Source organism: Thamnophis elegans, chromosome 1 (assembly GCF_009769535.1).
Source record: "Thamnophis elegans isolate rThaEle1 chromosome 1, rThaEle1.pri, whole genome shotgun sequence".
Classification (NCBI taxonomy): Eukaryota; Metazoa; Chordata; class Lepidosauria; order Squamata; family Colubridae; genus Thamnophis; species Thamnophis elegans.
The window spans coordinates 141,356,808-141,383,448 of record NC_045541.1 but is presented as its reverse complement, the minus strand read 5'-3'; the positions used below and the strand labels follow the sequence as shown (position 1 = coordinate 141,383,448).

Here is a 26,641-nt window from a genome sequence, read left to right as displayed (position 1 = left end):
GGACCTCCTAACTTTACTTCATTTCCTCTGCTGGATTTAGAGGAGCCTCCGGAAGGCATCATTTTGGAAATTTTCCTTGTTTGAAGTTCCTTAAGTTAGTATTTCGGATCCAAACCAAGATAAATATTATAAAGCTGGAGCACCAGTTAGTTCAATGCTGATCAGATGCAAAAGACAAATATTGGCACCCCACTGCTTATTTTCCGTATATTGACATAAATATTACTACCTCAAAGACCGAAGTTGCCTCTTAGAAAAAGAAAAAATCACAAAAAGAAACAACAGTATACATATTCTTAAATAAAAGCAGAACTATCATACTATCGTATAATACCAAACTTGCACACTTTCCCTCTTAAATGAAAATGAAAGGTACATGAACAGCTTTTCTATACACATTCTCTCTTTGCCACTTCCTGCTGGTGGAATTTTGGATATTTTACACATCTTTGAGGGACCAACAAATCAAGGCCGGGGGCGGGGGGGGGGATTTGTAAAAAATAAAATAGGACGCTATTAAACATGTTGAGCTTCGGAGGGCACTGTGGGTTAAATGATGAATTATTTGAAAAATATAGCAGGCAGCTTCCCATCTCGACAATGTTGTTGTTCTTTCCCAAAAGTAAATATGGAGGACTTCCAAATCAGAGAACAGAATGAAGGGAACACAAGCTTAATTCTTCCCCCGCCAGATGAGATTGTTCTTTGATATCAGTACTCTGTACTGCAAAATATAGGGACGGAAAAAGAAGTGAAGAAGACAATTCTCTTTTCAGAGAACTTATGTAGAGAGAAGTTTGTGTTACACTAGGAAGCAAAGGAAATTGACAGATTCAAGCAAAAATTTTGGATTCTGTTAAAGGGCAACAAACTACCCATTGTTTACTTGCAGCCTCCCCCAATCTGGAGCTTTCCTGATAATTTATGACAACAATTCCCAGAATTTCCTAGCCATCATGTTTCTTTGTTTTAATTGTATTTAAGAGGCCTTTGGATTTGGCACCTGCTCTGGAGACTATTATGTATCTGTCAAGGAACTATCTGTTGGCATGTTCTAATTGCCTTCTAATCCTTTGATGTGGATAATAATCCTGTATTAAGCCACATTTGTTTAAGATTTTTTTTCTGGAATGAATATCCATAATATGCTAAGGCAAACCAGTGTCTATAAACCACAATGGCTAAGTGTGCACAACAAGATAAGTCAAAACAACTGTATTATTTCTTAATATTATACTTATTTGATTGCCAAATTTACATGGCTGTCCATCTTACCCGAAGTGATTCTGGGCAGCATACACTTCCATTAAAAGTACAAACATGGATCCAATAAGAATAGGAGAGGAAAGATGTATAAATATAGTATAACTAGTGTGTAGGTTCCCTATTACCAGCGGATCCTCAAGGTTGCTGAACCCACGCCCCATACACCCACATTTTGAGAGATTTCCTGAAGGCTATAAGGATTGCAGCTAACTTCAGATTGGGAGGGATCCAGATGGCCAGTACTTGGTAGGTAGAAAGTGTGCCCCCTAGATCCTGTCAGATGGATTTTCTTTGTAGACAGGACCACACTTGGCAGGATGGGTAGACATAATCAGGAAGATATGGTCCCTCAAATAACCTGGCCCCATGCTGTGTAGGTGAGCAACATCATTTCTTTCCAGTTAATTGGTTCTGGGCTGTAATTTTCCTAATTTGTAAATTCCAGTGTGCTAATTCAATCAGAATAACAAGAGTGCAACTTCTTCCTTCCTTCCTTGCTAGCAAGTGTCATCTAGCGCAGTAACAAGAGATTGAATTTTCACACTCCCATTTTCGGGAATTTATATATAAACACCATAACTAAGTGTCATGCTTTGCATAAGAGCAAAGCTACCCCTTAGGCTTTGATTTTCCAGTTATTGCAAACAATAGCAGCAGTATTGCTTACTATACTTGAAGCACGTATATTACGACATTTCTCCATCAAGCTTTCCTGTTCGTACTCTCATGTTTCCCCTATAAGCCGACCTTTGCTACCTTTTTTAAATAGCAGGGAAGAGTTACTAAATCACACCCAGTCTGGTGAGTCACCAGGATAAAAAAAACATTTCCTGCTCCTTGAGGTGCAAAAAGAACCTGCAGTTACATCAGTGTTTCTCAACCTTGGCAACTTGAAGATGTCCGGACTTCAACTCCCAGAATTCTGGGAGTTGAAGTCCAGACATCTTCAAGTTGCCAAGGTTGAGAAACACTGAGTTACATGAAGGGGGAACAGATGGAAGGGCAACCCCATGGGCTACAGAAAGTGAGATTTAGTTTTGTTATCCACATAAACTGAAAACTGGGAGACCAAACTTTCCAAGATCTCCATTAAGAAGGCCATAAAATAGCCACACCATCTTCCGTCTGGGTTTTTTTTTTTTTTTTTTTTTTTTGTTCCTTATAAACCTTGGATTCACTGATTTGCTCACTTGTCTGCTTATGGAAAAAATGCACACACTCCAGGCCGAGGGCAAAGTTAGACAAAGAGGACTGGGCAGGTTCAACAGAAACCAATTGTTAGGGCTTGCTTCCTATTTTATTGGCATATACTTTAATTCTCTAAGTCCCAACTGAGCAATCTTCCAATAAAAAAGTCAATTATCTATGCTTATTAATTAGAGTGCTGAAAAAGATCTTGACTCTCTCTCAAGGTCAAAGTGGAGGTGAATTCCAAACAGCTTCATACTAGCAGCATGACCATTGAAAGAAGTGGAAATAAGGATAGGTGAAATTGGGCACTCCTACATCACTATCTTATATCTCTTGGGCACCGTCTTTGGCACCAATTGATGTCACAATGTCATTTTGAGCGGAGGGGGTGCTTTTGTTTTTACTTTTGTTTATAGTAAGTAGTTAGTGACTGCAGATGCGAGACATTTTTTCTCAGGAATTTTTGCCTCACTCCTCCTCTTGGGTCCAGTCATCATTACTATTCCTTTCCTTCCACCCTGTCCACCCACATCATCCAGATACCCCATATCTGATTCCTGGAGCTTCCAGTGACTTCACCACTTATCTTTCTCAAACACCAATGCAGCCATTATGACAACATGCAATTTTCATAACCATTATGAAAAATGCCTGTTAAAATATATTGATATGCTATAATTATTTCAAAGAAATAATGCCAAAATAACTAGGAAGCTTGGGGGAGGGAAGGCTTTTCAAAACATTTTTTTTTTACAATTAATTCTCTTTGTGGATAGTATCCCCTATGACAGCCTCTCCAATTTTGAGGGCAAATTATGAGACAAATGTCATAAATCTTAGCAATTAAATTATACCACTTTTGTGTGGAAATAATGGGCTTTTGTTATTTCATGGTTGTGACAGTTCAGGGGACATGATACCAAGTGAATGATGTGTTTCTTATTAGTTTACTGAAGGGAAAGGATGAGCACTGATTGGTTCATGGTGTTCTTTGAGTTTGGCAGAAGTGAAGATGAAAGCAAATTAGTTTCAAACTACTTAGTAAGGTATTAAAGGGAGAAGAAACACTAATGGTATAGAAATACACATTTTGTAGTTTGATTTCTTCCAGTTTCTAATTTTCCTTACTTCAGATCTGTTTGTTTGGTCTTTTTGCTCTATTAGCTTGTGAATTGTTTTGCATCAAAATATGGAAATATTTCCAAACTGGCACATTTTTATTATACTTTGCACATTTTTTGTACTCCCCTCCCCCAACAGAATTGTTACATTTTATTTTTGCCAACATGATGATGATGACGATGATGATGATGATGTTATCCATTCAGCCATGTCATACTCTTACCCACTCTATGGGCCAGGTCTCTTCACATCTTCCAATCTTGCACTACTTCTTTGAATTTTTCTATGTTCTGACTAGTATCAGCTTTGATGATGTCCAGCCACTGTGTCCTTTGGCAACTGATTTCCTTTTACCACTAACTCTTCCAAACATACCATATTTTTCAGAGTACAAGATGCTCCGAAGTATAAGATGCACCTAGCTTTTGGGGAGGAAAACAAAGTGGGGGGGGGGGAATCTGCCTCTGCCTCCCAGCAATTTGCCTCCTTGCAGCAAACAGTACAGAAGATATACACTGTGGTGTTAAATTTCAGACTATACTAGTACAGATGCTGTTAAAATTGATTTGCTTTCTGGAAATATAGTTATTCTCTGCTATTTAAAAGAAGATACAATAGCCCTGGGCCTCTGCAGATCAAGCATTTATTTTAAAAAGCTGCTTCATTTTGTTAAGTTGTCTAGAACAATAATAAAGCAGTCTTAAAAAATAAGTCTAATAATTTGAACATTCTATAGGCATTTATAGTTATTGACTTACCACCTTGCAGCAAATGACAAACAGCCTGTTTCAGTTTCGCCTGATTAGAAGAAAAATCTGCCTCTGCCTCCCAGCAATTTGCCCCTTGCAGCAAATAGCAAGTTTCACTTTCAATTTCAATTTAAGCAGGGCCTCCCAATGATCAGCTGTTTCAGGCTTCAGGGATTGCCAAACCCTATTGCAGCCTCTGCAAGCTCCATTTTCTCCATTTACTGCAAGGAGGTAAATTGCTGGGAGGCAGAGGGCAAAGGGTGTGGGCCAATGGGTGGGCAGGGCTACATTTGGTGTATAAGACGCAAATTTACATCCTCTTTTAGGAGGGAAAAAGGTGTCTTATACTCTGAAAAATACGGTAATTGCTTTCTCCAGTGAATTCTCCTGCGTGACATGGCCAAAATAAGTGAGAGGCAGTTTTATGATTTTGCCTTCCAGTGACATGTCTGATATTATGCTCCCCAGTACGTGCTTGATAGTCATCTTTGCTGTCCAAGGTATATGCAGGATCCTTCTCCAGATATCACAGCTCAAACAAATTGCTTTTCTTCCTGTCTTACTTTTTTAAGGTCACAATCATAGGTGGCCATGGGGAACACATTAGAGCGGACTAACCTACATTTGGTTGTCACGCTGATGTCCCTGCTTTTCCACATTCAGCTCATGTTCATCATCATAGTGCTATCCAATGTTTTATTTCTTGGCTACATTCACCACTTTGAGCACTCTGCGATCCTAGGGAAATGATTTTTTTCAACGCATTCTATCTCTTCATCGCCAGTTTCTATTTTAACGTTTCTATTCCTTGTAGTGATCATGAGCTTGGTCTTTTTGATGTTCAGAAAGAGCCCCAAATTCTTACTTTCTTCTTTGATTTCCTTGATCAGATGTTCCGAGCCTTCTTTGGTTTCTGAGAGGAGAGTTGTATCATTAGCATATCGAAGATTGTTAATGTTTCCTCCTCCAATCTTTATCCTGATTTTTAATTCTTCAAAATCTAGCTTTCTCAATTTTTTTTGTAAAATGAATCTCACAATTGGGAAAATTAGATAACTGATTTCAGTTTGTGTATATGTTCAGAACACAAGAATTAAAGTGTTTTCTAATATTTGTCTACTAACCCTAATAAGAAGCTATATTTATCTCTGTTGATCAATATTGATCAATATTACTGTGTCTCCCCGAAAATAAGACATCCTGAAAATAAGCTCTACTTTCGTTTTTATGTTTGTGCCCAAAATAAGCCCTAGTGAAGGTTTGTTTTTGTGTTTGTGCGTCCAGCACAGGAGGCGGTGAGCATGGCCAACGGTGTCTGGTACAAGCCGCAGCCCATGCAGCGCAGGTGAGTTGATTATCTCTCCAAGCATCAGGTAGAGGCAGAGGTGGGGGGAGGCCAGTGGTGGGTTTCAAAAATTTTTCGAACCTACTCTGTGGGTGTGGCCTCCTTTGTGGGAGTGGCTTGCCAGCCATGTGACCTGGTGGGAGTGGCTTGCCGGCCATGTGTTTTCCCTCTCTCTTTCTCTCTTTTCCTTCATTTTGTCTCTCTGTCCCTTTTTTCTTTTTTTCTTTCATCTCTCTCTCACTTTTTCTTTCTTTCTTTCTTTCTTTCTTTCTTCCATTCTTCCTCTTTCTCTCTCTGTGTGAGTCTGTGTGTGTGTGTGTGTGTGTGTCTTTGCCTCTCTCCCCCTCCCTCCCTGTCTCTCTGTGATTCTCTCTCTGTCTGTCTGACTCTCTCTCTTTCTCTGTGTGTATCTCTCTCCTCCCTCCCTCTGTGTCTGTCTCTCTCTCATTCCCTTTATTTCTCTGTGCCTCTGTCTGTCTCTATCACACACACACACACACATAGACACAGAAACAGACACACACCCACATACTGTGGTCACCTTGTTGAGTGTTCCGATCACATTTGAAACACTCAACAACTGGTCTGTATTCATGGTTTTTTGCAGCATTCTGCAGACATGGGGGGGGGGGAAATATATGGTTAAAAGTACCTGGCAGCGGTGTTCTTCCCTGGGGGGCTCCGCAGACCATCCCAAGACCAATGGCTCCAGGATGAGGGATGGAATCTTTGCCGCGGGCCAGTAAAGCTTCATCCACCAGAGGCAGCAGGACCAAAGCCCCTCTCCCAACTGGTCCTTCCTCCCTCTGAGGGCGAGGGACCCGGCTGCCCCGCTGCCTCTGGCTTCCTTCCGAGGGTCTCCTCTGTCCGGGGCTGTAATTGTGCAGGCTGTGCGTGCGTGCTTATGTTTTCCATGGGGGTGACGGATGGCTTCTGGAATCGCTCCATGCCTTGGAAAACATAGGCGCACGCGGGCAGCGGGGCAGCCGGGACAAGGGAGTGCAACCCGCACGTCTTGTTCAAATAGTAAAAGAAGGGACAGGAGAGGAGGCTGTTTGAAAAGCCCCACTTGGAACTCCTCTCCTTTTCCTTCTTTTGCTGTCTGTACATGCAGTGCGGGTTGTGCTCCCTTGTCTTTCATAGCCAGCTTGTTTACAATTGGGGTGGGGATCCATGGAGAGGGACGGAAAAAATTGATTTCTTTCCCCCTCCCCCAATTGGAAACGAGCTGGCTGTGAAAGAAAAGGGAGCGCAACCCACACGGCTTGTTCAGAGAGCAAAAGAAAGGGACAGGAGAGGAGTTTGGCTGTTTGAAAAGCCCCGCTTGGAACTCCTCTCCTGTTCCTTCTTTTGCTGTTTCTACATGCCGAGCGGGTTGCGCTGCCTTGTCAGCAAGGGCGCTTTGCAGCGACAGGGGCCAGGAGCAGTACCAGCGTTCCCAGAAGTTAATTACTTCCGGGTTCACCGACCAACCGGTGCGCGCAAACTGGGGCAATCCAGGAGGAATCCACCCCTGGAGGAGGCACACAATCTGGACACACTGTGCAGACTGTGGGAAAACCCAATTGGTGGGCCGGAGCAGTGGGCAGCCACGGGAGGCTCATCTTTGTGTCTCTAGGATTGCCTGCAGCCTGCGTGGTGCATCGCCATTGCCTGCCTTCTGCCCCACGCCTCTGGCTACTGCTGGTGCTGCCGCGTGAAGACGAGCCTCCTGCGGCCAGCCATTCCAGCCCACCAACTCTTGGATTTCCTGTAGCCTGTGCAGCACAGGTGATGCAGATGTGCTGCACAGGCTACAGGAAATCTGCCTCCATCTGCTGCTGAACTCACCTGTGCTAGGCGGCTGCACAGCTTGAGTGTGCCAACCAAGGGACAGGTGGGCTGAAGCTGCTGCCGGATATTGTCGGTCCCCATGCACTTCCTGCCTCTCGTGTGTTTACTGGGGGCGGGGTGCCCAGCTGGGCTGAACACCCTGAAATCATGTTTTCCCCAAAATAAGCCCTAGTGCTTATTCTCAGGGACATGCGGTATCTCTTATGATTGGTGATATTTTTTTGGTTGGAAAGGCTTTTGTCATTATGTTTCAATCAAACTTCAGTAATTTCAGTTCAATGAGATTGAAACCCAAGTACATGCTCCATCACTAACTAACTCATATAGCATTTGCAAATTCTTTGAAAACTGTGCATATATGACTGTCTAAAAATTGCTTTGTATACTTTTTCACTTTTTTATTCTATCATGTCAGTGTGGTCTGTATTTATTACCTTCTTATCATACATTTTGTCCAAGAAACATGAAGAGAGAATACATTCAGATAGGTTTGGCTGAGGTTCAGAAATTTTATGTTTACAAGGGAAAACTAAGCAAAAAATGTTAATTCAACATACTAACTACTGTTTGATAATAATTGTGGCTTCAAAAAAAATCCCAACAATTCATTTGGAATTAAATTTGAGCATATGCTTATTTTTGGCTTTTGGCCTAGTCCAAACATATAGTTTCAAATAAATAAAAGAACAGTATAATAGAGAGGCTTTGCAAAATTATATGCTTTTACAATAGCTGCCTTCTGCTTAAGTTATATAATATATAACGTATAACTATTATAGGATTGTTCCCTCCACCCAGCAAATGTGGCTAGAAAGTCCAAGGTCCTAGATACACGTGGCCAGACCAAATGGCACAAGAAAAGCATTCTGTGTTATATGATATCTTAAATTATAAAGTTTGGAATTTGTTGGCTACACAGTCACCATCATTTTATTCCCCAGTGTATTTGCATTTGAAGCAACTTTGTTTTGTTATAGTGTTTCACCTCAAAATAGCCATTGTTTTGGAGAGCTGGAACTAGGGTTTATACCAAATTTGTCAGCTCTGGCATAATTTTGTGTCCTTGTGGTTGGAGTCACACATCAAATTTAGTCATAATGTGATGAGTTTACTTTTGACATACTCAACGTGTGAACCCTGCTACTGCAACTACTTACCTTGTTGTAGGAAATCAGCCAATTATTATCCATTAAGTCATATTTAAGCAAATGATGGGTTACAACGATATCTAAAGTCAATTGTAATCTTAAACTTGTCCATCATGGTGCCCTTCAAGTGTCTTGGACTACAAACCTCCAACCAAACTGCGTAGATTTGTATGGGGTGTAATCCAAAGCTACTGGATGACATTAGTTTTGACAAGATTGTTTTATATTACTTAAAAAGATGTGTACATCAGAGGTGGGTTGCTGCCTGTTCGGTCAGGATCGGCCGAACGGTAGTAGCGGGGGGGGGAGGGGAGGAGGAGGCTCCGCCCACCCATCCGTATGCTTCTGCGCATGACCATTCTGCACATGTCCGAACCAGTAGTAAAAAAATTGGCAACCCACCTCTGGTGTGCATGGAATGGAGGGAGGGAAGACAAGAAAAGAAGAGAAGATGAAGTACAACCAGTTGCATATTTTTCTCTTGTCCTTGTCTTTGCTCTTCCCTAGGGCCAAAAGGCAGTAACAGTCAGATCCTTAGTCTACTGCCTTATGCCTGACAATGCCAGCCTCTTGCGTTGTCCCTGCATAGTCTTAGAAGGAAAGGAAATTCAAGGTTGCCGTTCTCTGCCTCTTTACCCCTTGTTTTCAGAAAACGATGAAGGGTGGCTTTTCTATATTATATTAGAATGCTCTTATTTGCAACACTATCAACACAAACAGGTCTCCTATCCCACAAAGAAAGGGAATACAACCTCCAGCCCGATCTGAAAAGTGGGGAGTAGAGAAGGCATCCCATTATTTTTTTCTTCCATACCAGGTTTTTGCTGCCCGATTGATGGAGCTGATCCCAAAGCTCAGATGAGGCCATCCTTCTTGGGGAGCCCTTCCGTCTTTTCTCCCCCCCAACCACAATAAAACCTGTTAATGGGAGATTCACGGAACAGCTGCCTCATGCCTTTAGCTTGGTAGCATTCCAAGCGGACGCCCAGGGAGCAGCGCGGGTGTTTCTTTTCATTAAAGGCGGTTGTTTTCTTTACGCGGGAGGAGTAAGCCGCGTTAGTCTATGGGGCTCGCTCGCTTCCGAGGAAGCGAGCAGCCACGTTAAGGGGGATCAGCTCGCCGAAATCAACAACCTCGCTCTCCCGCAGCCTCCGAAACCCCGCAGGCGAACTTCGATTACCCCCCCATCCCCCGCGGAGGCTACAGTAAGGGACGAGCCGACGCCGCTGCTGCGCAGGGAGAAAGGCAGCGGTGCCTTTCGCGGGCAAGCGCCTCCGCACGCGGGTGCCATAGCAGCGGCGGCGGCGAGGAGGGTGTGTTCTTCAGCCCCCTCCCTCCCCTCGGTGTCGGAGGTGGAGAGAGGAGGAGACCGGCGGCGACGGAGGCGGGAGGAGGAGGAAGTGGAGGCGGCAGAGAATAGCGGGCGAATGGAGCTCTGAAAGGCTGCGAGAGCTCCGGAGGAAGGAGCCGAGCCGCGCGGGCGGCTTCGATTCGCCCCTTGCGTCGCCCAACCCAGCCCGGCCCAACCCAGCCGGAGCTCTCTGGCTTATAAACTCTGAAGTGCCGCCGCCTCCGCCTCAGACGGCGGTTTCCCCAGAAAAAGCCCAGCCGCGCCGTCGCTAACTACCCTCCGATCCGTCCGTTCCTTCACCAGGGCCGGGAGGAAAAGGGAAACTCTCCCTCCGCCGGAGGCACCTTCCCGCCGGCTCGGAACCTTTCCGGATTCGCCGAGCCTTTCGGAGGGCCTGCAGGAAAGGGTTGCACCGAACTTGCTGCTACTGCTCGCTCCCTCGCTCGACCGCCCTCCGCTCTCGCTCCTTTGCCTCGGCCATGCCCGTCGGTGGCTTGAGGAAGTTTCCTGATGGCTGCTGAGAGGTTCCTCTTCTCTTCCATCCCTACCTCTCCGCCCCGCCCGAGGCTTGCGGTGCTTTCCCCCCAAAGCCGCCTCTGGATGAAATGTTGAAGAGCTGGGCCCCCTCTTCGCCTTTTCCCTAGTTGCACGCTTTAAAAAAAAAATTTAATTAATTTTTTTGGGAAACCGAAAACGGGCGTCCTCTTAACGGCCATAATTACTTTGGAGTAAAGTGTCGGCATCCTTGGCCAGAGGGGGGAAATCCTTCCCAATTCTTCTTTTTTCATGCTCTGCTGAAGGGGGGCAACAAGATGCAGACCTTTTTGAAAGGGAAAAGGGTCGGTTATTGGCTGAGCGAGAAGAAAATCAAGAAGCTCAATTTCCAAGCCTTTGCAGATCTTTGCAGGTAAGGATTGGCATCTTAGATTAGCTGCTTGGGGTGGGGGTATGTGGGGTTGTTTGGGTGAGAATGCGCTGTCCTTTCTCCAGGGCTCCAGGAAAGTTGGTATTCCAGCTTCTGCTTCTGTCTTGGATAAATACTGTACTTATCTATTTAATACATTTCGATACTACCCCAGTAAAAGGGGGGGGGCGCTACATGGCTATTTCTAACTATCAAAGATGTGCATAAATTCCACCTAGGTTAATGTTTTGGACTTTCATAATCCCCAGCCAGCATAGTTTTGAAGCAGGTTGGCTGGACAACTTAATGTTTTTCACTTGGGGTATTCAGCTTTGTGAAAAATGTCAGATTATTAAGGAAAAGATCCAAGGAGAGTGTGAAAAGCTTTCAGTTGAATTGGTTTCACTTGATGGAACTAACAGATTAGCTATTACAGGTAGTCCTCCACTTACATCCATGATTGACCCTAAAATTTCTGTTGCTAAGTGAAACATTTGTTAAGTGAATTTTGCCCCGTTTTGTGCCCTTTCTTGCCACAATTGTTAAGTGAATCACTGCAATTGTTAAGTTAGTAATACAGAAGGTTGCAAAAGACGATGTTGCCCTGGGACACTGCAACCATCATAAATATGAATCCTTTGCCAAGCAACTGAATTTTAATCACATGGCTGTAGGGATGCTGTAACAGTTGTAAGTGTGAAAAACAGTCACAAGTCTTTTTTTCAGCATGTTGTAACTTTGAACAGTCACTAAATGAATGTTGTAAATCGAGGACTACCTGCATAATGTGAAGTTTTAGGAGTGATACATGTTTGAAATACATACTGAGGAAAGTTATAGCCACTCTTTTTTTTTCTTTGATGTTTTTGAATTTTCTTTGCCAGGCTTAAGTACTATAACATCATAAATTGATCCATGAAAGCAGATCCCTTCGCTTTGAAAGACTCAGTTAACAAACTGTAAAATTAGGCTTTCCATAAAGCTGTTTTGGAAGAAACATTGTACAATTGTTTACACACATCTCCCTTCCTCAGTTTTGCTTCATTTTTTTTAAAGATACCTTGCATCCTTTCAGTGTTATTTTTCTTTCCCTTCTAAGTGCAGTACTAAATTCATATGCCTGAGCTAAGACAGGCCTACAGATTAGTATTCTTTTTTTTCCCAATTAAATACTACAAAACTCAAAAGCCATTCTCCCTCCCATCCTCCCTCTGGCTCTGCTAGGCTATTTTGAGTTCAAGCTTTCAGACCTTGTTAATTATAAAGAAAGATTTTTGTTTCTGGTTGGGACTTAATATAATGATTCTTACTGGTAACTGGATGAATAAGCTAGTTGTTTTGCTATATAGCAAAAGCTATAGAGATTTTTCATATAACCATCCCCTTACAGATAGTAGTGTTAAAAGGATATTTGGGAAATTTCTGAGTGGTTAAATAGGAAAGTCTACATCTGTAAGGTTATTTATTACATTTCTGCACCTCCCATGTCATCTAAGTGACTAAGTGCCAAGCAGTTACTAAACAAAGCCGGTATTATTTATGATATCCTATTACTGGTAGTTGCTGCTTTTTTCTGAAAGAGTTATCTTTCTTGATCAGCTAAATCTGCAAATCAAAAATGTTTGTTTAAAACCAATAGCAAATGTACATTTACTACAGATAATAACTGAGGCTTTATGGATTTTATGCAGACATATCTTTGTTGGTACTTCCAGATATGTTTATTTGTATAAACAAAAATAAAATCTATTCAGTATATCTAAATTTGACAAATGATTTTGGACTATAAATGTAGTATTTGAATTCTTGAATGTTTGTTTAATGAGGGAAAAAAGAAGAGACAAACATCCTTCCAGCTTGTTAATCTCCCTAAAATATTGGACTATATATTACCCATTAGCTTAAAAATGGCACTGAAAAAGTGCTTATCTTTTATTCATGTTTCAAATTGGAGGAAACAAGAACAAGCTACAAGGTTGGGTTTGGGGCCTATTACTGTATATTAATGACATGGATGAGAAACTGAAATGTATGTTTATAAAATTTGCAGATTACTAGAAGTGGGGTGATATAGCTACGCTAGAAAATATCAAACTTAAAAACACTTGAAGAAATTAACTGAAAATAACATTGCATTTGCCTCTGTTAAATCTTAAAAAAATGTTTTTGGAGGAGAGAGGGAAATATAATACACAATTAGAATACTTATCAGCAACAGAATTTATAGAAAAGATCTTGAAATTATAATTGATTATAAACTGAATGCTGTGATAAAAAGGCGTTCTTGACATTAGACTGCAAAATATACTTCCAATTAATAGAAAATATTTTACTCTGTATTTGTTGATCAGATATCACGTGTTCAATTTTGGGCAAAACACTTTTAAGAAGATTGAAATTAATCTGAATAGATTAAGGTCAGCAGGAAGGTTTGCAGAAACTGTGTGTGTGTGCAACTTTAAGAAGAGAAGTTTGAGGGAAGTTGTTATAGAAATAGTCTAGCAGAAGAAAAATAACATGAAAGGTGCAAACTCCTCATTTGTCATCCCAGTAGATGGTGGACTAATAATCTGTAGGAAGGCAGGTTTTTTTTAAAAAAAAATAGAAAATACTTCTTAATAAAGGAATTTAATAGTGGGATCAATTATTTTAAGAAATTATGAGCTTTTATTCATAGGAGATACTAAAACAGAATCTCTATGTGCTTTAATTTGAACTCCATTTTTTGTAAGTACAGTATTTACTATATTTTTCAGAGTATAAGATGCACCTTTTTCACCTTCAAAAAAGAGGGTGAAAATCTGGGTGCAGCTTATACATTGAATACAGCATTTGTGGCCTATCAAAACTCTACCCCCTTTGCAAAAATGGACGTGCAGAGGGTTTGGGAGGCTTGCAAAGTGCTCCTGGGGGCTGGGGAGGGCAAAAATGAACAAAAAACGGGCCGTTTTTGCCCAGCCTCCAGGAGCACTCTACAAGCCTCCCAAAGGCATGCAGAGTGCAAAAACTTTATACTTTAAATTTACCTCTTCAAAAATCATGGTGCGTCTTATACTCTGATATGTCTTATAGTCTGAAAAATACAGTAGTTTAGATAGCCTCAGTACCCTCTCAGTGGTACTATTCCTAAAACTCTTCTAAAAAGTATTAAAACATAGACTTACAGTGAAAACAAAATAAAATTTAGCTTCCCTACATCCTTATTTTCTTTTAGTATTCCTTTGCCAACCTACTACAATATTGTCCGCTTTGGATTTATTAAATAATATCAATATTAGTGTGATATTTTGCAACATCTTGTTTTTTTTCCTCTTTAGTTATGCTATAGATCAGCATTTTTCAGCTTTAAGATATGTGAACTTGAACTCCCACAGTTCCCCAGTCAGCATGCTGGCTAGAGCATGACCCGTCAAAACCGCGGTCCACTAAAGCGCGCCCGATTAAAGCGCGTATGTGATGTCATCAGCAGCGCGACAAATACGACCGCGGAGAAAAAAGGGCGCTTTAAAAAGCGCTTTTAAAGCAAGCCGATTCACATAAAGGTAAGGGTTAGGTTTAGGGTTAGGGTTAGGGTTAGGTTAAGGGTTAGGGTTAGGTTTAGGGTTACGTTAAGCTTTAGGGTTAGGTTTAGGGTTAGGTTAAGGGTTAGCGTTAGGTTTAGCGTTAGGTTAAGGGTTAGGTATAGGGTTAGGTTTAGGGTTAGGTTAAGGGTTAGGCTTAGGGTTAGGTTTAGGGTTAGGTTTGGGGGGGTTAGGTTTAGATTTACGCGTTAATTTTAAGTTTACCGCTCACAGCGTGCTGTTTTCATCGCACTGTGATGACGTCACGTACGCGCTTTTGTCGAGCGCGCTTTAGTCTACTGCGGTTTTGTGGTGGAACCGGCTAGAGAATTCTGGGAGTTGAAGTGCATACATTTTAACGTTTCAAGATTGAAAAATAGTTTCATTGGTAATTTTTAAAAAATTCTCTGTGGGAACTTTCTGTTTTTGGGCAAAAGCCTTTTTTCCCCTAATTGCTTCCTTGGCACTAGTGGTTGTGGTAGTGTTTAAGATCTGGTAAAATGTAATTACACTGAACTTCCTTGTTAATATTCCACTTATATATAGATTTAAATTTGGCAGCACTCCTTCATTTTGAGCTTGACATGTCAAAAATCCAAAAAGTATCGAACTTGTACTCAGTAAAGCCAAGGTTAGGCCTGTGTCTTGACTTTTATCCTAGTATCACCACTACCATTGAAGTAGTAAAGCCAGAAGGGAACATTATTTTTGTCACCGTATTTCAAAGTTTTTGTGAGATTGCTATCCTACTTCAATTCAGAACAATATTACTAGTTTAAGAAAAAGAATTGTAAAACAATCTTCAGACAATATGAGCAATTGTTTAAAATATTGAACATTTCTAATATCCAAGTCTGTGAACCTTTTCAAGATGGTCACATGATTGGTTTATACCCAGAAAGAAAATTAAATGATGAACTGTTGTTGCCTCTTCTTTTGGCGGTGTCAGTGCTTTTGAAAATAAAAGCTAAAACACTCATTGTACATATTTAATAAGTGTGCAGTTAGTTACTCATTATGTGGGCGCAATGGCTCAGCAGTTAAAGATGCTGAGATTGAACAACCCAGGTTCAAGACACGAGCACTGGCCAACAGGATGTGTTAGTTGCCCCATCTTTTGCCCACCTAGTGGTTCAAAAGCATGCAAATGCAAGTAGGTAAATAGGTATTGCTTTGGTGGAGAGATGACAGTGTTCCACGTGCGTCAGCCACATGACCACAGAAACATCTTCGGACAATGCTGGCTCCCTCAGCTAAGAAAAGGAGATGTGTGTCGTCCGCTAGAGTCAGATACAACAGGGGAAACCTTTACCATACTTCAAGAATTGGAAGCAGGACAGTAATAAGGTAGTGTTTCATATGTTTCTGCCCTCCACTGGAGCAAATAGGAAGTTATTTGCTGAATCTGATTTTTTTCGTTATAGATGAGATAGGGTAAGTATTTCCTGGAAAATGAATTAAAGACATACTTCCATTTTTTAAATTAGATTTTTTAATTATATAGATCATCTAGTTTAGGTTAAATTTAATTAAACACTGGTAGTATTGAGCATAGACTATTAGATATGCTAGCATAAGACATGATCAAAATATAAAATATATTAATTACCTATTTAAAAATTAATGAAGTATATTGTATATCTTCCAGGAAATTTGATAAACTAAAAATTGCAGAGTTTTAATAGTTCTTTGTTAGATCTTTGCCTAGTGCCAACTAAGATTACTTTAGATTCCAAAGTTAATATTAAGCACATTTAAGGGCATGCTGCTTTGTAATAATCAAATGTTTTCAGTAGAAGAGATAAATAATTCTTCTAATGAAGTTGTAAAATCTTGATAAATCTTATTCTAGTTATTAATTTGATTTGTTCAATTTTTGTATTAAAGCCAGAAATGAATTCTATTAAATATTGTTGGTATCTTGATGAGTGAAACATTATTGAAAGCACTAAGATCATAATTTGTAATGTTTTCTAGTCAGGAAAATTTTTGTATTGGAGCTCTTTTAATATGCCTTGTTATGTGGTTGTCTCTTCATTTAATTTATGACAACAGTGATTTTCTTCCCATTCAGCTTCCCATTTCACCCCCAACCTAGTTTATGTATTCTGTGATTTCTGTATGAGTGTGTGTAGTTTTAATTGATCTGAATATTTAAATAGATAAACAGAATTGGGGAAGGGAGATGGTTGCTTGAGTTACTTCTATAATATAGAGTTTTTGCCATATTCATTATTGCATATTTTCTAAATAGAAGCAACAACATAATTGGAATGCAAGATGGCATTGCAAAATAGAATCTGTATATATAGGGAAGCTAATTCTTTTGTTATCTGTAAATCTTCTCCTAAAATGCTTACCTAAGCTGTTCTTTTTTCCATTGAACGTCACCTATTCCTGCCTGTCTCTTCACACAGAAACATTCTGAGTAGGCAAATTCATAGATGATATTTGGATTACTATTAGATAGACAGAAACACAAAGTAAACTTTGGTCAAGAAATAAGTTTTGGGGCTTCTTTTTTCCCACTGGGAAAAAGGCAAGAGAGTTCAAAGAAAGTGTGAGTAGGGAGATGATCTTGAAGAAGACATTCAAAAGCCATTTCATAAATTAACCTGAAGACAGGAGTGAGCAGGAAAGAAATTCAAGATTGCCTTGCCTTGATTTTCTTTGATATAAGACAGGAGAAGGAATCTCTAATCATAATTTTAAGATTCTATTATTATTCCTTGTAATATTCTAGTAGCCCTGGTGGATGCCTTGGGACGCCTAGGGCAGGCAAGCCTGGACCTACGCTATGTCTCCCAGGGCCTTCCTCAACTTGAGGCACCTCAAGCTCAGCTTAATGACTTGTGTGTTTAGCGGCCTCATCAGGGAGAGCAGCGGGTGTACATTGTCAAAGCAAGGCCATCTCAACAGCTGTCACAACCCATAATGAACAGACTCCATGGCAGTCCTATGATGAGGACATGTGTAGAATCACATTTACGCATGTGATTCATACATTATACCAGGCCTTGAAATTCCACTTTTTAAAGTTTTGGTTTTTTAACAAGCAGTGGCCTCATATTATGTTTCTCATTTATTACCTTTTAAGCAAATAGAAATACTACATTATTATAAAGATAGGCTTTGCATTTTGAAATTCTTACAGAGATTTCATGTAAGAAGGAAAATAGAAAAGTGCTGTAGATGATGTTGATTCTTGTAGCCATTGTTTTATTTAACAGAGACATTTTATGGAGCTCTCTTGAACTGTGAGAAAATAAATTTGCCGTAACAAAACATTACTTATTTTTTTTACTATGGTTTAGTCTTATTAAGCACAGGACAACAATAAAAATTAAGTGAGAGGCAACTATCCTTGTAAGAGCAGTTTTTGAATAGGATTTTTTTTTCATTTTTTGGTATAATTTTGAGGCACTATTAGTAGGATATATTTCATAGAAATAGTGCACGTTTTAAGGAAAGTCTCTGGGGTACTAAAGTATGTCATTTATAGAATGACAGAATAGCTTCTGATGCAGAGAAAGTGGATCATAATTTTTGTCTTTGATTGCCACAGCTTTTTTTTTACAAGTCAATATGGAAGATGACCTGCAAATTATGATTTGACTGAATGGCATATTTTATGCAGTGTTTGATAAGTAAATTGAATAGTATTGTCCTTGATTTTTTTGGTCCCCTTAACAACTCAATATGAAAAAGCCTAAAAAGTAATGCCTGTATATTCAAGCAATATTTTTTGAAAGAAAGCTTGTTTTCTACCAGTATCTCCTGATACTAGTGATTGATGAGTGGAAACTAAATGTTTCTTACTTGTCATTAAAAGGACATAGAAAAATGGTATGTCAGTTGATCATTTTACATGGATATCAAGTTGACAATTGCTCTGTTGGAGAAACATATGCCAGAACTATGTGGTAAAACACATATTAGAAGTCCCAAGGTCAACTCATGTCGTTGGTCAGGAATGACTCATTTCTGAAAATCTAGGAAACTATTGCTAATCTGTGCATAGACACTTTTTCAACCAGATAGCCCCAAAATACAGTAGACCATGCCCATACATCCAGCATTAGTAAAATGAGATGGGTTCTAATCCAGCAGACCTGGAAATCAGCAAATCAGAAAGATTGGCAGGATCAATAATGAGCTTCTGGACCTGTAGTCTGATTCAGTACAAATAGTTTCCTATGTGACTTTAGAACAGCGAGAAATCATTAATGAATAGCTTGTAAAAATAAAATACACTGGCTGGAATGTTCTACTATTATATTTAATGTTAAAGCCCACAGACAACTTTTGAAAGCCATTATTGTATCATTCTTTAACATTTTTTAGCTTCTAATAAGACAACATGTGGCATTTTATTGGCAAAAGTGAGATAGTGAGATGTTGGCATTATTTGCCAGAATCTAGTGTGTTGTGTTAAACTCGAATTTCTAAAAATCTCAAACAGGTGACTCAGAATGTTAACAATGTATCAGCATTACCCAGGTTGGTGCCCTAAATGATTGGGGAATTGTGGGAGATGAAATTTTATGCCAGGATAAGGTATGGTGTGTTATGATAACAGTCTTCGAAAGTAAACATACTACTGTATGATTTCGTGTTTAATATTTTTAAAACATTATTTCTTTACCAAATTGTCAGGGCTAATATCATTTTGGGGACCTAAAAAAGCCTAGTTTCTTCTATGAATTAATTTTTTAACATCCAGCAATTGTTGTAGCTGAGGGTGGACACCTGCCTCATTTCCCACCTTTCCTAGTACAATATTTATACAATATGCAATACAGGTTGTCCTCGACTTACAATCAGAATTTCCATTGCTAAGCAAAACGGTTATTAAGTGAGCTGCATGTGATTTTATTACCTTTTTTTCCAACAGTTGTTAAGCGAATTACTACACTTTTAAAGTGAATCACACAATCATTAAGCCAATCTGGCTTTTCCCATTGACTTTGATTCTTGGAAGCTGACTGGAAAAGTTGCAAATTGCCATCATGTGACTCCAGGATGCTGCAACCATTGTAAATGCATGCTGGTGGCCAAGCAACCAAGTTTTTATCACATGACTCTGAAGATGCTGCAATAGTCATAAGTGTGAGGACTGATCATAAGTCTCTTTTTCAGTGCCATTGTAACTTCAAACTGTTTCTAAATGAATGCTTGTAAATTGAGGACTGCCTGTATGTAACTTTCCGAAAAGAATTGATAAGGGAGCAAATGCTTTAACTTTTATGTCCCATTAAGTCTTTGACTTGGTTACACACATGCTAAGCCAAGACATGATTTGTTTGTTTATAGTTTACTATACTTGCTTGTCAATGTGGTTGGTAGTAGTTAATGGTTTAGCATGCTATACACACTCATTAGGTTGTGGTTTATTCTCTAAAGCATGGATAAACAGTGGCTAAAGTGACGCATACCAGTTTTTGTCTCTATGAAACCTCAGTAACTAGTAACCTTCTTACGAAAATGACAAGCAGCTGCCCTTTGGGATAGCTTCACTAAGATTGAAGAAAATTGGGTGAGACTAATTATTTAGCTAGTCCTGCAGCTGTCGTACAGACAAGGAGTTCATTAATCAAATTGACAGCTAGGTATACTTGGATATTCTGTTTTTGAAATAATTTGACTTATTTTTTTATCTACATAGTGGGGCAGGGTGAACAAGGTTGCCAGTTTTCTGTTTTGAAAGAAAGTAGCTGAAGTTTGGTCTATAATCTTTTGTACATAAGTGAAAGGCAAATTTTATTCTTTTCAAAAGTGGAAATGTCAACTTCAGATTTGTTGGAGTTCAATATAGTTCTTCACGGTTAATGACATTCTTATGCTTGAGGAGTATCCAAGATTGACTCTGTCATGTCTAATCTTGTCACTTATCAACATGCTGATGATTGCTAGTAAATGATTTGCCCAATTATAAAATAAGAGAAACTATATGATGAAACATTTATTTATTACGTACCATATGACTGTGCCAAACATTTCCCCAAACTTATTTTTGTGCTTAGAATTTTGATTTTTGATTTGTCAGAGTACGTCATCTTCAGCACACCCAGAATAACGGGAGTTTCATGAAATGTATTTTGGGCCTGCAAGTTCAGGTTTGGAAAAATATATCTGTGTATCATACACTGTTATAGTATTCAGTAGCCGAAATTTCCAAAGCAAGGATAGGTAGCACCAGCAGCTCCTTTTGGAGATATTGCTTGTATTGAGCTGTATGCCAGCCTGGAAGGATGAGTCATTTACAGACCTCTCTGAGCGGTATACAGAGTCAGCATTTTGCCTGCAACAATCTGGGTCCTCATTTTACCCACCTTGGAAGGCTGAGTCAACATTGAGCCAGTGAGAATTGAACTGCAGAACTGCTGGCAATCAGCAATCAGCGGAATTAGTCTGCAATAATATATTAGCTATAATTCAACTTGTTCTCTAAATTTCCATTGCTGGTCCATTGGCCACTGTTACCTCTTGTGGGTAGGTGGATTAGCAATCTTAGATAATAGCTCTTTTTCCCTTTCCTTCTGAGAATAATCTCTTTGAGAACCTGATTTTTTCTCTTGCAGCAAATGTCCATTGATCTGTGTAGATAGGTCAAAATAAATGTTTGCTTGTTACTGTTATATCTGTATTATTGTACACTGCGAAGCTTTGGGTTTATAAGGAGAGAATCTTTATTTAATACATTTAAAAATATTAGATCATAGCAGTTTCATATTTATCTTAAACCCTGTATCAGTTCTATAGGTAAAACAAATGTACTTCCAGCAAATGAAATGCATTTGCCAACACCCAAACCAATAGCTGCCATCCATTGAAGAAAATAAATAATATTCTTATTCAATGGCACTAAATAAATTGGTACATAGTTCTCTGTTTCCTATTAAAGACAAATTGACTAAAAGTTTAATGTCTCCATTCAATCTTCCAATGTTACCACTGCATTGTAGTAACAGGAAGCTATGGCGCAAACAAAACCTAGTAACTTTGCACTCATTATGCTCATTGCTCTTTTCTGCTTACTCTGAATCAGTTACTTCCTTATTAGCCTGTTGCCTTCAACGTACACAGTTGCACAAAGGGCATTGTTTCATGAGAGATCTGGCACATAACCCCTTTCCTGTAATATATTTTCTTCCTTAAAGTTAAAAAGTAACAGCCTAATATTATTTTATTGACTAACTCTCCCAGGGATACTTGTTATTATATAGAGATAATTGCCTTGGTTTTCCTTGCCTCTGATAGATGCAGAGCATTCAGAGTATTTAATTTCATTTAAAACTTGACAGCAATAGAATACAAGAATAAATAATCCAAATTGGAAAAAAAAGGGATAAGCAAATGGGTATAAATTCCAGCCTCTTCATTGCTTTCTTCTGTTAACTTTCTGTTAAGTATTTAGACTCATTGGGAAGGGGGGAGGGGGGAGTACCGAAACTGTCCACGTTTGTCAGCTAATTATTATGTTTTTCTAACTCCTTTGATTAGAGAATATTGTAGGATCCAGCTCATTTTGTGCATGAATGGTGTCTGAATAAGAGTTCCAGCGATTTTGGTATATTGATTGTAGCACAAGAGATGAAGGAAGAACCAGGGAAATATAATATCGTATAAGAAGCTATTGTATAAGTTCATGTAAAAATTGTGCCCAACAGTGGACATTCAAAACTCAGCTATGTGTGCAGAGATCTATGATATTAAGATGTATGTATTTACCTGTTGAGAGCTGTCTTTAAGTTCTTTTCTAGCAGCTGCCTAGGATTGAAGCCTGAATATCTTGTTTTCTCCCAGAAGTATTGATCATTTTTCTTCTATAATAAAGGGGAGTTCTCAAACTTTGTGAGACTGTGATTCCCTAAATTATAAATGAATTTGTGGAGCCCTCCATGAATAAATAATTGACTATTAGAAGACTAGATCCATATATTTAACTACCTGTTAAAACTTGCTCTGGCTTTAGTTTCTATTTTGCCTGCATAGGCCAGTTGTGGGCTTGTCTAAGTAAACTGAGAGCAGATACTAATAGAACTCCTCCTTTGCTTGTGCAAATTGCTTTTTCTTTTTTAAAAAAAGTTGTAATTCCTTTCTAAATTGCTTATTGCTCTGGATGTGGGAAAAGCTCACAGTTTGAGAACCTCTATGAACACAGAAATACTTAAGGTAAAATATCACTTACTGTCATATTACAATATAGGTAATACTAATGAAATATGGCTATTATTCATTCAAATACATACACAGAACTTTTATGTATGTATACATATTTATACATGCCTTGTACATTTTATCTCCTTCCTTCCTTCCTCCCTCCCTTCCTTCCTTCCTTTTATTTCTTTTGTATTTAATTAATAAAAGAAAAAAAATAAAATCAGTTCTCTTCCTTTCTCTGTCACACTGCTCCAAAAGAATAAGCTGTACAATAACTCCAATAATCATATAGAAGACATATATTGCTGAATCTGTTTCTTATTTTCTCAATTATCCAAATGTGCTGTAATATTTGGCAGATGGAAATAAAAGTCATTTTACTTATTTGCTTTGCTACAATCAGCATTTCTACTGTTTGCCTCTATGCTTTGTACATTCTAAGTTTGGAGGCCTCTAATTGACTCATAAGAATGCAACTGGGGCATTTATAGAGCTCTTAAGGAGTAATTAAATTAGAGTTATGGAGAGAGGACATGGTTCATTTTCTCCCACTATAATAATGAGAGAGTTTAATTTCCCTACCATATGTTAGAAGACAAACTCTACTAAGGATGAACCTTCCAGGAAATTACTGACTTTTCTTGTGTACAATTTTCTCCTTTAAAGTAAAGAGAGTATAAAAGAATCAGTTACACTTATAGTATCTTGATGCTAATCAATAGGGAAGACCTATTTGAAAAATTGGAAGTAACAACAACATCGTGGAAAAGAAACCATGTAATGTTGAAATTCTTGATTTTAAAGGAAACTAAGTCATATATATCTTGACTTCAAAAAAGTAAATTTTAATAAACTCAGATCAATGTTAATCAAGATCATAACGGCTGAAAAAGTAATGGGAACAGGAAAAAGGTACAAATTCTGAAACTAGGAGATACAGGTAGTCTTCGACTAAAAATAGTTTATTTGGTGATCATTCGAAGTTACCACAGCACTTTAAAAAAGTGACTTTGACCACTTTTCATATAACCATTACAGAATTCCTGTTATCATGTGATCAAATTCAGTTGCTTGGCAACTGTCACTACTTATGATGGTTGTGTCCTGGGTCATGTGATCAGCTTTTGCAATCTGACAAGCTGAGTCAATGGAGAATCTAGATTCACTTAACTGCAGTGATTCATTTAATGACTGGCAAGAAACGTCATGAAATGGGGCAAAACTCGCTTAAATAAATTTCTCACTTAGCAACAGAAATTTGGGGCTTAATTCTGATCAGAAGTTGAAAATTACCTGTGCTAGATACAGTTGTAGACAATTCCAATGAGGAGAAAAAATGGAGGACAGACACAGTGGTTCTCACAATTTTAGTAAAGTTCTGAAAACTAGAAATGATCCATAGAAGTAGTAACTAGGCTATACAATTAACTCCACACTTTGGAGCTGATACGTGGAAGGCAAGCATACACAGTTGGTTAAGGTTAATAAATATATGCTAAGACAGTCAAAAGGGCTTCTTGAGTTATATTCAAAATAAAACTAAAAGTTCAGTATACCAACTGTTCAGGGAAGATGACAAAATCCCAACTGTTAATGAGGAAAATCATACTTATGCACTCCTGTTATGCTTTATTCTTCAGAAAAATAACATGAAAATAGTGTGTAACTACTTACTACATTATGGGAATTCTATAAGCATAATACACCTTGACTTAGCAAAGCATCTAGTAAAAATCTCCATGACAGCAGATCTAATTAACTATGGACTTCATCATGATAATGAAGTTATAATGCTGAAATCCATAGTTTTGCCTGTTTGAAAATCATAGTCAAAGAATGTTCAAGAAAGATTCCTCATAAAATTGGAGAGAAGTATGAAAAGGAATGCTGCAAGGATCAGTCCTGAATCCTTTACTTGTCATGATTGATTTGTATGAATGGAGTATCCTGCTCTTTTACTAAAGGCATCTATTTTTTTCATTGGGATTGGAATAGTTCTGTGAAGTTTAGAAATAAACAAAGGAATATCATCTACGCTTTTGTCTGGATCATGAGGCCTTGCGCATGGCCATTCACGCCCTAACCATTTCTCAGAAACAACTACATCTGGTGCAGAATGCAGTGGCACACACTGAGGCCTCACATATAGGCTGGCACATATAATGCCACTGGAAGTTGAGTCATAGCAACTGGACTTCTTTTCATTTCATTTCATTTTAATTTATTTGTATGCCGCCCTTTTCCCTGAAAGGGACTCAGGGCGGCTCACAACTCAAAGGGAGGGGAAAAACAAACAAAGTTACAAAAAACATAAAAACCATGCATAATTAAAAAAGCACAACAGTCATACCATTTGAAGTGGGGCAGCGAGTCTTTAGCCCCAGGCCTGTCGGAACAGCCAGGTTTTAAGGGCTATGCGGAAGGCCTGGAGGGTGGTGAGGGTACGAATCTCCACGGGGAGTTCGTTCCAGAGGGTCGGAGCAGCCACAGAGAAGGCCCTCCTCCGGATAGTCGCCAGTCGACACTGGCCGCTGATGGAATTCGGAGGAGGCCTAGTCTGTGGGATCTAATTGGTCTAGTGGAGGTAATTGGCAGTAGGCGGTCTCTCAAGTACCCAGATCCAATACCATGAAGGGCTTTGTAGGTGACAACTAGCACCTTGAAGCGTACCCGGAGATCAACAGGCAGCCAGTGCAGCTCGCGGAGGATAGGTGTTACGTGGGTGAACCGAGGCGCACCCACGATCGCTCGCGCGGCTGCATTCTGGACAAGCTGAAGTCGCCGAATACTCTTCAAAGGCAGCCCCATGTAGAGCACGTTGCAGTACTCTAGTCTGGAGGTCACAAGGGCACGAGTGACTGTTGTGAGAGCCTCCCGGTTCAGGTAGGGACGCAACTGGTGCACCAGACGGACCTGGGCAAATGCCCCCCTGGTCACAGATGACAAATGGTGTTCAAAAGTCAGCTGTGGGTCCAGGAGGACTCCCAAGTTGCGGACCCTATCTGAGGGGTATACTGTTTGACCCCCCAGCCTGAGAGGTGGAACACTTGGCCAATTAGTAGGAGGGAAGCACAGCAGCCACTCGGTCTTATCTGGATTGAGTACAAGCTTGTTAACCCCCATCCAGTCCCTAACAGCCTCGAGGCCCTGGTTTTGGTTTGAAACATTCTGCTCCTTATCCAAGTAGCCTCTGTAGTCTGAGCAAGTTGGTTAGGGGGACACTGTATATATGTTTTCCAGTCTGGTTTCTTTTATCACCTAATCTGAATAGGCACATTAGGTGAGTAAGCAGAGAGTTTCTGCTCCTAAATCCTTATGCCTAGGTAGGTTGTTAAGTGTGGCCTCCTTGATAAATGTATGAAGTGGTCTTGATATTCCTGGAGACTGATGCAAGAACAGCATAAACATGGGGGACAGGTCGTGTCGGAAGCCTTCCATTCTATGGAGGGAAGAATTTTCCATTTTAGTACCTTTCTGGAAGGGTATTAAAATTTGGTTTTGTTGGTTGACGTGGGGGGGGATTCACTGCTAGATGTGGTTGACAGGGAAGACCTTACCACCATGCTATTCATCTTATTGGTTCTGGTGGGTTTTTTCTTCACATTTTTTAATATGCGTAGTTTTAAAATTGTAATTACTTTTCAATTTATTTTTTTAGATTCTGTAAGCTGCCCAAAACCAGTCAGTTGGGGAGATGAGTGGCATATAAATTTAATACATAAACTTGCAAATAAAATCAAGTTGTATTCAACTAAGTTAGGTAAAGGTTCCCCTCGCACATATGTGCTAGTTGTTCCCAACTCTAGCGGGCAATGCTCATCTCCATTTTAAAGCTGAAGAGCCAGCGCTGTCCTAAGTTGTCTCCATGGTCATGTCCTGGCATGACTAAACACCGAAGGTGCACGGAACGCTCTTATCTTCCCACCAAAGGTGGTTCCTATTTTTCTATTTGCATTTTTACATGCTTTTGAACTGCTAGGTTGACAGAAGCTGGAACAAGTAATGGGAG

At 39.6% G+C, this 26,641-nt stretch overlaps 1 protein-coding gene across 2 annotated transcripts in view; it reads left to right on the top strand.

Annotated features, from left to right (window-relative positions):
• The first annotated feature begins 10,046 nt into the window (after positions 1-10,046).
• The window catches only part of ITPK1 (inositol-tetrakisphosphate 1-kinase), a 120,966-nt gene continuing 104,371 nt past the window's right edge, over positions 10,047-26,641 (top strand). For both annotated transcript variants that reach the window (XM_032233349.1, XM_032233340.1), the window contains exon 1: positions 10,047-10,912. In XM_032233349.1, the coding sequence (XP_032089240.1) occupies positions 10,818-10,912 (95 nt within the window). In that variant the 5' untranslated portion in view covers positions 10,047-10,817. The remainder of the gene's footprint in view (positions 10,913-26,641) is intronic.